Source organism: Trichosurus vulpecula, chromosome 1 (genome assembly GCF_011100635.1).
Source record: "Trichosurus vulpecula isolate mTriVul1 chromosome 1, mTriVul1.pri, whole genome shotgun sequence".
NCBI classification, from domain to species: domain Eukaryota; kingdom Metazoa; phylum Chordata; class Mammalia; order Diprotodontia; family Phalangeridae; genus Trichosurus; species Trichosurus vulpecula.
The window spans coordinates 362,962,082-362,974,513 of record NC_050573.1 but is presented as its reverse complement, the minus strand read 5'-3'; the positions used below and the strand labels follow the sequence as shown (position 1 = coordinate 362,974,513).

The 12,432-nt window shown below is 42.0% G+C and overlaps 1 protein-coding gene across 3 annotated transcripts in view; it reads right to left on the bottom strand.

The window, feature by feature from the left end:
* Positions 1-10,802, bottom strand: part of FHOD3 (formin homology 2 domain containing 3) — a 726,388-nt gene extending 715,586 nt beyond the window's left edge. For all 3 annotated transcript variants that reach the window (XM_036756241.1, XM_036756258.1, XM_036756249.1), the window contains exon 1: positions 10,309-10,802. In XM_036756241.1, the coding sequence (XP_036612136.1) occupies positions 10,309-10,473 (165 nt within the window). In that variant the 5' untranslated portion in view covers positions 10,474-10,802. The remainder of the gene's footprint in view (positions 1-10,308) is intronic.
* Between the last annotated feature and the right edge of the window lie 1,630 nt (positions 10,803-12,432).

The following is a 12,432-nucleotide window of genomic DNA, read 5'->3' as shown; positions in this document are numbered from 1 at the left end:
GAGAAATGAGAAGGATGCAAGAAAACCATGAAAAACAAGTCAATGACTTGCTAAAGGAGACCCAAAAAAATACTGAAGAAAATAACGCCTTAAAAAATAGACTAACTCAAATGGCAAAAGAGCTCCAAAAAGCCAATGAGGAGAAGAATGCCTTGAAAGGCAGAATTAGCCAAATGGAAAAGGAGGTCCAAAAGATCACTGAAGAAAATACGACATTAAAAATTGGATTGGAGCAAGTGGAAGCTAGAGAAATCAAGAGATTATAAAACAGAACCAAAGGAATGAAAAAATGGAAGACAATGTGAAATATCTCATTGGAAAAACCACTGACCTGGAAAATAGATCCAGGAGAGAGAATTTAAAAATTATTGGACTACCCGAAAGCCATGATCAAAAAAAGAGCCTAGATATCATCTTTCAAGAAATTATCAAGGAGAACTGCCCTGATATTCTAGAGCCAGAGGGTAAAATAGAAATTGAAAGAATCCACAGATCGCCTCCTCAAAAAGATCCCAAAAAGAAAACTCCTAGGAGTATTGTCGCCAAATTCCAGAGCTCCTAGATCAAGGAGAAAATACTGCAAGCAGCCAGAAAGAAGCAATTTGAGTATTGTGGAAACATAATCAGAATAACCCAAGATCTAGCAACTTCTACATTAAGGGATCGAAGGGCTTGGAATACAATATTCCAGAGGTCCGTGGAGCTAGGATTAAAACCAAGAATCACCTACCCAGCAAAACTGAGTATCATGCTCCAAGGCAAAATATGGATTTTCCATAAAATAGAGGACTTTCAAGCTTTCTCAGTGAAAAGACCAGAACTGAATAGAAAATTTGACTTTCAAATACAAGAATCAAGAGAAGCATGAAAAGGTAATCAAGAAACGGAAATTGCAAGGGACTTACTAAAGTTGAACTGTTTTGTTTACATTCCTACATGGAAAGATGATGTGTATAATTCATGAGACCTCAGTATTAGGGTAGCTGAATAGAGAGAGAGAGAGGACACAGGGTGAGTTGAATATGAAGGGATGATATCTAAAAAATCAAATCAAATTAAGGGATGAGAGAGGAATATATCAAGAGAGGGAGAAAGGGAGAGATAGAATGGGGTAAATTATCTCACATAAAAGTGGCAAGAAAAAGCAGTTCTGTCGGGAGGGACGAGGGGGCAGGTGAGGGGAATGAGTGAATCTTGCTCTCATTGGATTTGACCTGAAGAGGGAATAACATACACACTCAATTGGGTATCTTATCCCACAGTGAGGAAGGAGATAAAAAAGGGGGATGATAGAAGGGAGGGCAGACAGGGAAGGAGGTAATCAAAAGCAAACACTTTTGAAAAGGGACAAGGTCAAGGGAGAAGATTGGATAGAGGGGCAATTGGATAAGATGGAGCAAAATATAGTTAGTCTTTCACAACATGAGTATTGTGGAAGGGTTTTGCATAATGATACACATGTGGCCTATGTTGAATTGCTTGCCTTCTTAGGGAGGGTGGGTGGGGAGGGAAGAGGGAAGAGAACTTGGAACTCAAAGTTTTAAAAGCAGATGTTAAAAAAAAGTTTTTACATGCAACTAGGAAATAAGATATACAGGCAATGGTGCATAGAAATCTATCTTGCCCTACAGGAAAGTAAGGGAAAAGGGGATGGGGGGAAGTGGGGTGACAGAAGGGAGGGCTGACTGGGGAATGGGGCAATCAGAACATGTGCCATCTTGGAGTGGGGGGAGGGTAGAAATGGGGAGAAAATTTGTAATTCAAACTCTTGTGAAAATTAATGATGAAAACTAAAAATATTAAATAAATAAATAATGATTCAAAAAAGAAATATGGAAAAGACACAGGAAGAAATGTAAAGTGAAGAAAGCAAAACTGGAAGAGTAGCAAAAACACTGACTACACAAAAATACATACATATATATACACACATACATATGAGCAACATCATCTCAATCAAGGAAATTAAGAGGCACAGTTAACATGCTACCGTTATTTGTATATTACTGTATATTTGTATTGCCAATTGTCCCAAATACACATTTGATGATTTCTTACATATAACTAACTTCATCATAAAAAGTACCAGATTTGACTACAATATATGAGTATTTCAGCTTACAAATTATAAGCTAATATTGTTATATTACTTTAAGGTTTACAAAGTACTTTACATATCTTATTTCATTTGATTCTTACATGGACCCTATGAGGTTGGTGCTGTTATTATCCCCATTTTTACCAATGAGGATACAAAGACTGAAAGACCAAGCAGTTTAAGTCACATAGCTAGAGTCTGCGGGAAGATTCAAACTCAGATCTTCCTACTCTAATCTTCTATTTCCACCTTCTCATCCCAGGTCACACTGCTGCTTAGAGACTTCCTTTGCTGCTCCCAGTTTAGGATTCCACCTTTGTAGGTTGAGGTCATAGGAAGGCAGAGTCAAGTTGTTCCTAACTAGAAACTATAGGAATCTGTTCCTAACTAGAGTTGCTGAAAAATCAAACAGGCTGACTCATTAACTGGTGGACTCCCAATCACTGAAAGTGTTCAAGCAGAGGCTGAATCTCTTGAGGATGCTGCAGAAGGGATGCTGGATATATGTAAGAGGTTAAACTAAATTATCTCTAGGATTCTAAGATGCTCTTTTTCTCCCTCTTCCTTCTCTCTCACAACTCCTTTCACTCACCCCTATCAGATTAAATCATGCTAAATATCCTCTCTCCAACAATCCCTGACCCCTTTCTTTCTATTAATGAGCTATACTCTTATGCTTTTTTACTGTGGCTTGAATTCTTTATCCCTCGTTTTCCTGAATTCAATCCACTCTTCTCCAATTTTATCACCTGCTCTCCTTCTCAGGGTCAGAGGCAGCCTGCTGAGCCTCAGTGAAAATACTTTGGTCACTTATCTTAGCATAGGCAAACCACTTTTTCTCTCTGGCCTCAGTTTTTTCACCTGTAAAATGAGTGGACAGAGGACAGAGATCAGGATAAAATGACAGGCAAATTACTATCTCATGACATTCTACTGCACTTTTAAATTGCTTTAGCTACTGGAATTTCTTCCTTATGTTCAGCTGAAATTTACCTTTCTCTGACTTCCCCCTCCAAAAGGTAGGATGTCACTTTGGCATAGGCAAAGTACAGAGTAGAATAAAGTAAGAAAGCCATAGTGAATGATAAGAAAATTATCTCTTCTGCTTTAATGATGCCAATAGAAACTTGAACGCCAGATCTTTGTGAAATAAAACTTAACTATATTCATTTTTGCTGCTGTTTTATTAAAAAAATATAAGGACAGCTGAGCATCCATTGTAACACTGTAAAGTATGAAGTTATTATATGATGTGGTTGTTGCTGTTATTCAGTCGTTTCAGCTATTTCCAACTTCTTGTAATCCCATTTGTGGTTTTCTTGGCAAAGATACTAGAGTGATTTGCCATTTTCTTCTCCAGCTCATTTGACAGACGAGGAAACTGAGGAACACAGGGTTAAGTGACTTGCCCAGGGTCACACAGCTAGTAAGTGCTGAGGCTAGATTTGAACTCAGGAAGATGAATGGTTGTAACTCTATCCACTGAGTATCCACAGCACTCTATCCACTGTACCACTTACTTGTCCACATGATAAGGTAGTAATGTCTTAAGTCTTAGTTTGACAATAAAAGGTGAGCTCCAATAAAGTGTGTGTACGTACTGTTTATATGTGTATATTGGTGAAAATGCCATAATATAACTTACATAATAGTCATCTATCTATGAGTAGTTAATAGATTAAGGTTATTTTGGCATTTGAATTACCAATTTACCAGGTTATTTATTTAATTAGAGGTTCCTGTCTTCATTAGGTAAGCATTTCAAACTATTTGTAAAGCCTGGCAAAGATAGCTTATACCTACACTGGCTCTCTTATTCCCCAGGCTAATTTTTTAATATCCTAATGAGTACTGGACCATCAAGGTGAGGACAAAAGGATGAGTGCCAGGCATAGTCAACAAATTTACTGATGGTTGACTGACCTTAGCTGTATTACTTACATACACACGCACGCGCACACACACACACACACACACACACTCACACTCTTTCTCTTTCTCTCTCTCTCTCTCTCACACACACACACACACACACACACACACACACACACACCATAGACATTTTAATGCTAAAAGATATTGCAAAATGAACTTTAACTAAAATGTAACTTTCTTCACATTCTGTCTTTTCTTATTTTTTTGTTTTTTAGCAGACAGCAAGGATGAAAAACATTCCCATGATGAAGCAGAAAGCAAAAATCTCTAAATTTCTTCCCAAAAAGAATACCAAAAAACCCCAAAAGTCTGAAAACCTTCCACATGAATTAAAAAGTACATTCAGTGGTGTTAACTTAGGGTAAACTTTAAGTTAAAACATGTAAGGATAATGGCCAGTGATGGTAATTTTTAAGCCTGTCACAGCCAATAAAGAAGAGAGGCAAAGGGGAAGGGTGCCCCCCATTACCAGTAGTCGCGGGAACTGACGTCTGTCCTCTTTCAGATGACAGAAAAATCCACACTATTCAAGAAGTTCTGTCTTTGGATACACAAGCCAACAATGGAGAGGGGTGGAAGGGGGAGCCAGAGGTCTTTCAGTTGGCCCCAGCACGTTAATCAGTTTCAAGCCTGCCACCACTGACAACCAGTGTTTTTTAAGTCTTTATGATTCCTAGGTGTGGATGTAAGTATAGTATAGTAGCTTTTTATAGAGATTGAGATCAAGTAACAGGGTTTCTAAAGAGAGCATATTTGCTACTTCATGTCTGACCAAAGAAAGCCCTTGGTGCAACTGTCTGGCTCACAATAATATGCTGTTTGTATACAAAAAAAAAAATGACAAACCAGACCCACCATATGGAAATCATTATTTTCCAGGAGTAGTGAGTCAATTCAGCCACATTCTCATATCCATTCATCCCTGAGATCAATATCACACGTATCTGCAAGATGTCTGACTAGGGTTAATAATAATAAATGGCTCACATTTCTCTAGCTAGTTTTAAGGTTACACACAGCATTTTACATACATTATCTTTTTTAATCCTTACGACAATCCCATAAGGTAGTTATTATTATGCTCAATTTAGAGATAAGAAGACTAAAGCTCAGAGATGGTTATTTAACCAGAGTCAAATAACTTGTAAGTATTGAAGACACATTCAAACTCAAGCCTTCCTGACTCCAAGTCCAAAACTCCATTCTCTATAGAAGGGGCTCTTAAACTGGGGTCCACAGATCCCTTTAGGATAAACTTCAGGGAACCTATCAACCTGGATGGGAAAAAATTACAACTCAATTTCACTAATCTCTCATTCCTTTATAATACTATGTATTTTATTTTATGCATTTAAAAACATTATTCTAAAGAGGGGTTCACAGGTTTCACCAGACTGCCAAAAGAATCTATGACACAAAAAAGGCAAAGAACCCCTGTACTACACCATGCTGCATCTAATAATAGCTGACATTTATGCAGCCCTTTAAGGCTCGCAAAGTGCTACATATACATTATCTCATTTGATCCTCACAATAACCCCGTGAGGTCAGTGTTATTATTATAATCATATGACAGATGAGAAAAATGAGTCCCTTAAGTGACCTGGCCACAATCACAGAGTTAGGAAGAAACTGTGGCAGGACTGGAATCCAGGTCTTCCTGATTCCAAGTCTAGCACATTATTGCATGCATCCCACCCTTCTAAGGCTTAAGGGAGTACAAGTATACCTTCCCTTATTAATGGGTTCCACAAAACCAGAAAGCTGGGTGAAATGATATTATGTGGGGAAGTTAGTTCTATGTGAACAATGTTTGAAATAGAATCAGCTGAACAGTATTCCATCAGGATTTTATGCCTATACAGGGAGATTGAGATATAATGCATTAATGATGTTATCAAAGAATGACACTGTTCTGGGCAAACTTTTATGGAGTATTCTCACAACCCATAAGCATGGAACAAAGTAACATTAAAGATCATCCACAGGGTTTGAATCCATGATAATGGCCTCATTAGCATGGCACTGTAAGTGGCTGAACAAGGTATAATAGAGAAACAGCTCAAACTCTTTGCATGAGCATTCTCTCAATTATCAGGAATAAATGTTTTCAGCCAGACAGACATGTTAGTGGTGGTGTTACACACCTGTTGTCCCAGCTCCTGAAGAGGCTCAGCCAGGCAGATCTCTTGAGCTCAGGAGTTCTGAGCTGCAGCAGGCTAACTGCATTGGGAATCCACCCTAAGTTGAGGTTAATATGGTGAGACCCTAAGATCCCTAGGCTGCTAAAGGAAGGACAATAGCCTCTGCACTTCCAGCCTAGATAGGAAGGCCCAGTCTTTTTTTAAAAGTCCTAAGACTCCATCAAACAATGTACATGTCGAATTTGCTATGAATCTTACATTTCTTAAAAAGACAGAAGGTGTGTGAAAGAGACTTCTCTTCTAAGGATATTTTAGAAAGTAAAGATAGAGACTCATCAAGGTAAGGTGGATGTATTAGTCTTACTGTACTAACTTCCACCTGTACATTTCTATGTACCCAACACTATACTTAATCCTGTGAGAAACACAGGATATGGTCTTTGCCTCGAGGTTCATACAATCTACTTGGAAGCAAAAGACATAGCCACATGAAACAAGAGCAAACAACAGGAGACTGTATGATTAGGTGTGAAATTGCTTAGGAGTGATTCTAAGTACTTAGGAGTTCAGAGGGAGATAAATAAGGGATAGAGTAGCCAGAGGAAACTTTACAGAAGAGGTTACCCTCAAAATGGACTTCGAGGACTGCATTAGATTTGACTAATTGATTGACTGAGTAGGTGGGGGTAATATTTCAGGTGAGAACAACAAAAGCCAACCCCTGGAGACAGGAACCAGAGTGCTATGTTCTTAGGGTCTGAGCCTAACCAAAGTGAAGAGTGGGTGTTAGGCAGCACTTGAAAATAAAATTGGGTAAGTAAATTAGGAAAGATTTGGGATATGTTCAAGCCCTACCTATGTTACAAAATCACACTTCCCATTTTGACAGCAGACCTTATTTTACTTATTTCTGTGATAACTTTTTTATATGTCACTTTTGCTTTATCAAAAGAAAACCCACCATCAAGTGAAACATTCCTTGTATTAATTTTAACCTAAACAGGGTAACTTTATAGTTTTTGCTAAAATATATATATTATATTATACACTATAATGTATTCTTTAAAATCTGTAACACAGTAGCGAATAAGTCAGGATTTACATAGTGGTACCTGTGTTCAGAGAAGTAGCACGTTGTAATCGAGAGTGCTGAAGTACAGTGAGGAAGAGAAGATGTGGGTTCAAATTTTGCCCCTGTACCAGATACATCGTAACTTTTGATGTGTGTTGATACTTTTGTCCTAAACCTAATTTTTATTGTGTTCAGTAAGACCAATTTCCCTTAAGAAATAAGAATAAACATAACCATAATTATTTTGCTGAGCAAATATCTTTGTAATGTAATAAGAGCCCCTAATGAAGACTGAATCCATCTGTCAAACGATGAGACAGAATCAGACATTTAAAGCTCATTTAGTCCATCTCTTTCACTTTACAGATCAAGAAAATGAAATCCAGAAAGGGACAGTGATTTGCCCAAGGTCACAAAGTTAGTGGAAGTGTTTTATTAACACAGGTGCAACCTAATAATTTGCTGATAGCCATTAGCCACTATGCAAACTATTAATGTGTGCATACTATACAATGGATTCTGCTTTCTAAAAGAACTACCATAGAATTAGTTGTTTAGTTTAAATCAACATGGGAAAAATAGTCAATATGTACTATGTAATCTGGACATTTATAGTTAGGTAATATGTGTGGGATATATGTTTATATACATATATATATTCCACATGTGGAATAGACATAGGCATGTAAGCATTTATATCCATGTAAAAATCATTTATATTAATAATTTTTCATTTGAGGAGTCAGTTTTAGCGAATATTCTGGTGGATTGTGGTTACAGAGACTTTAACCAATCATTTAATGTAAGCTTACGGACCCTTTTTGCAGCTTTCCCTTCAGGAAATGTTTTCTGTATAAATTTGGTGTTAAGTAAGCTGTGGAGGTCTATCTTGGAGTCTGCATGCAGTTCCTAAGGCTAAGGGTATCTGCCACTCAGGCCTAGGGATCAGAAGTCTCTATGGCATATCAACTGATTCTGTTCAACTCAAGACAATTCAAGCAAGCTGACAGCGCCACAGGAACCACTCCGATTTCCAATTCTGTCTCTTGGAGGGGTTGCTTAAGCACATAGTTAAGTCTACTGTGAACACTGTTTACATAAAGTACCCACATTCCACTATAAATTGAGAAGACTGATGATTTCCTTCAAGGTTTCCCTAGAAAGGTCCCCAAAATCACAGGAACTGTAGGCTAAGATCCACAATGCTTCAATAAGACTATTATACCTATGACGACCCACTATATGAATCTATTTCCCCTAAACTCTTAAGTTAAACTACAGTTCTTAAGGTCAGAAAATGGAAGCTCTTCCTAAAGTCCCCTTTTAATTGATAACAGATGATGAAAAAAACACATCTCATTTCCTAAAGTAATTCTAATAAGCAAAATCCACAGAATATATACATATATATGCACATATGATCATAGGAGCATAGATTTAGGGCTGGATAGCCTTTAAAAGCCATCTATCATCTGCACACTCATTTATGTCAACCTACTAAATTAACTTTCTACAAAGAGACCTGTACAGAGAAAAGCCTGAACTCTTCTAATTCCTCATTCCTTAAGAAGGATTACTTATTAAAGAACAGAATCACTGACATACTAACAGAGTAAGAAAAACACCACTACCAAAGTCCAGAAGCCTCCATGTATTGTCTCCCCTCTATTTATGAGACAGGTAAACATGATACAGGAACCTAAAGAATACTCCCAAAAATCAATGTTCCTTTGGAATTTAGGTTATCTTTCCAAGATATTTATGAATGTCCAATCCCAAGGAAATGAATCATCTAAAAGTTCTGATGTGTATCCCTGCAGAAATTGGGCTCGCAAAGTCTTTTTTCTTCCAAGTTACATTCAGTAATTCTAAGTGGAAGTCAGTTCCACTCAGGTTATTTTTTTTCAACCTATAGCCCTTTGTTGCAATCATTTTATACAAAATGTCTGTCTTTCTGGACAGAGTTTTAAAAAAACACCCCTATCTTTTGGACTACAAAGCTATTCTTCCCAGGGGACACTTGTTTCTGGCTGAAAGGCCAAGAGTCTTTGTGCATGCTCCACCTCACCCCACCCCCCAACAACTGATAGTCCCTAAAAAAGGCCCTGTGCCCACTGATGGCCTGTTTTTCCTCGGAAGAAAATAGAAATACTCCACTAAGTGACAGAGGCATGGATCCAGGCATTCTATTCTGATGCTTGTACACTCTTTGGAACTATTACTGCAGTATATTTAAACAGAAGTGTATCAGACTGTAGCCAGAGGAAGGAAACTTGATGGCCTGCTTCACACACACACCAACATTTGATCGATTCCTCTGGCTGGCCTGGAGCTGCATACATTAGATTATGGCACAACTTTTAAGTGAAATAAGCTATCCCTTTTTCTCTTTAATCACTTACTACCTATCTTCTTCCACCCATTCACCCCCTCCCCCTTCGCTGCCTCTCTCTCCCTGGGAACGATGGCCAGAACCACTTTCAAAGTGACTAGTGAGTTATGTGTCCACGCACTCCTCCATCATTAACCCCCACATGGGCAGACATGGGGTCGACCTAACGGACACGGGGAGCTATCTCAGGGCAAGGCCGAAGTCAAATCACTTTAAAATCCAACACCCGATCCCAAGAGGGAACTTTGGGAATCCCTTCTAGAGGCTGGAGAAGCACCTGCTGTGGAGCTCCCATCCCCCACCGCCCCCAGAACCGGAGCCCAGCATCCTCAAGAAAGCTGCTCTCCCCGGCTAGCCCTGGGGCATTCCGAGTCCTCAACCTGCATGGCAGTCTCAGTGAGGCCACTAAGGAAGCAGCTTTCCAAATCACCATCCCACACAGGAGGTTTCTAACCTCTGTGCCGCAGCAGTACACCCTCCCGCCCCCCGCGCATCCCCCCACAGACTCATTAAGAGAATATGGTACACCCTAGTCGCAGGAAAAGTTTCCAACCCTTAAAACCCACCGAGGTACTCCCCCCACCTCTCTCATCTCCACACACACCCCCGGGTCCTGTCCCACCCCTGCCCCCGCGGATGGTTTGCACAGCTTCCCCTTTGGGGCTACCTTGTGGGGTGCCCGAAGCAATCGGTGAATCCCAGCCAGTTGGGTAACGAGGGCGATGTCCTCCCGGAAAGTGTACAGCGGAGGCCGGCTAGGCTCGGGAAAGTTGGTGCTGTTGAAAGGGTCGGTATCATCTAGGAACTGCACCCTGCAAACAAGCGTAGCCATGATGTATCCATGCAAGAAGCTGAGCCGGGCCAGGAGGAGGCAAGCCCCCCTAAGTTAGAATAGCCCCGAGGGCACAGGGTCAGTCAGTCCAGGCCCCCAGCCCTGCCCCAAAGCCCCCAGAGCTCGGCGGGCAGCTCGGGGACGTGCCGCCGCCTTCCCCCGCTTCCCGCCCGGGCTCAGGCTTGGGCTCTGCAGCCGCCGCAGCAGGAGCCGGACTCGCAGCGCAAAAAGAAAGGCACGGACTGGCGGAGGAGTCCCCTCCTCCCGCCAGCTCCTGCCGCCGCTCCAGACTCCACGAGTCCAGGACTGGGGGCGGGAGCGGGGGAGGGGCAAACTGCCCTTTTCTCTCTCAGGGCACCCGAGGTGGCGGCGGCGGCAGCGGCTGGTCCGGCGTGGGGTGCACGGGGTGGTCCCGACCTGGGTTAGAGGAGCAGAAGGACAGTGAAAGGAGGAGAGAGGGAAAAAGCAGAGACAGTGGCAGGAGCGGCACCGGGGGCGGCGGCAAGCCCGCAATCCACTGCACCAAAATGGGAAACCCAGGCTCTGACCAGGCTGGCTGGTGAAAGAAAAGCCCCAAGCCTGGCTGGAGCCGGTCCTACGGAGCCCGAGCTCCAAAGACAGGCTCGCCGACGCCCTCCAGTGGGCCTGCGGAGCCCGCCTGGCCGCCCGCCAGTCGGACAGCCTGGCTTGGCCCTCCGCTACCTAACCGAGCCAGAAAGTGGGGCCTGAGCGCCTACTACGCGCCGAGGCTTGTATTGGATACAAAGCAAGCGCTAGGGACCCGGGAAAGCCTTGTCCTTGAGAGCTTCACAGTCCGATCGATCTAGGGTCTGCTTGCCCCATCCTGGGAAAGAGGAGATGGAGGAGGCGGAGAAGGAACCCAGTTAGAAATCTGCAAAATGCAGTTGGTTCGTTCCAGGCTGATAAACTCAGGGCTGCAAACGCCTCCCAGGCTACGGGAGCGAGAAGGAGGGGGGGACCGCTTCCAGGTGAGGGGCAGTTGGCGTGGGGCTTAAAAGGAATGGTAGAGGTAATTTAAAGGAAGTCGTCCGCCTTGGATTGGAAGTGAATGGAGGACGATGAAAAGGTGAAACTCCCTTCTTTCCCGTAGGAAAGGGATCCGGAGGAACCTGAGTCAGAGGGATTTTGTAAGAGAGATGCTTCAAGAACATTGCATTTCATCTCAGGGTCAGTCTTTATGCCTGCCTGCTTTTGTGTCTATCTACTGCCCCACTACTCTCCCCAATGCGACTGGGCCACTCCCTGATCATGGAGAAGCAGGATTCAGGATTCTATCTCCGGCTTTTTCTTCCCCTAGTTGTAACAAGTGGTCCCCTTTTACCTGAAAAACTGATCTTTCCCTTCACTCTGACCTCCACAACCTTCCTGAAGCAAAGCATTCCATTGATTTGCCTTTGTCTTCAGGGAACCCTCCTGGGGAGGAAGGGGAGGGTCCAGCCTGTACCCTATCCCTCAGGTTCCCACTCTTAGCTGTCATACACTCCCTTAAAGTTAGGTGATGATGATTAGTGACCCTTTAAGAGGTATTTGCATTATAATAGCTAGATTTTTTTATCCTTTGTGGCCCAAACGACTAACTCTCTAGCAGTCAAATTAGAGGTGCTTTAACAGTCACATAAGAGATTAGGAGGTAGGAAGCCTATGCAGCATGTATAGTCTTCCAATATGCCTCATTTCTACCCACCACCCTACCCACCCTATTATTTTGCTGTTCTCTCTTACCCCTGCTGCGGCCTGGAGATATTGTGTGAACACAGGCTCTGGGCCCAGTGTGACCCCTGTTCTGTGGAGGGTTGGAAATGTTTCCTCTATCCTAAATCCATTTTTTCTCTCTTTCCACCTTCTCTTCTCCTCATTTAAGCAGAAAACTGGCTCTCCTCAGGATGTTTTACCTCTTGTCTAAAGCTAACATCCCCTGTTTCTTCCATGGAGGCCTCT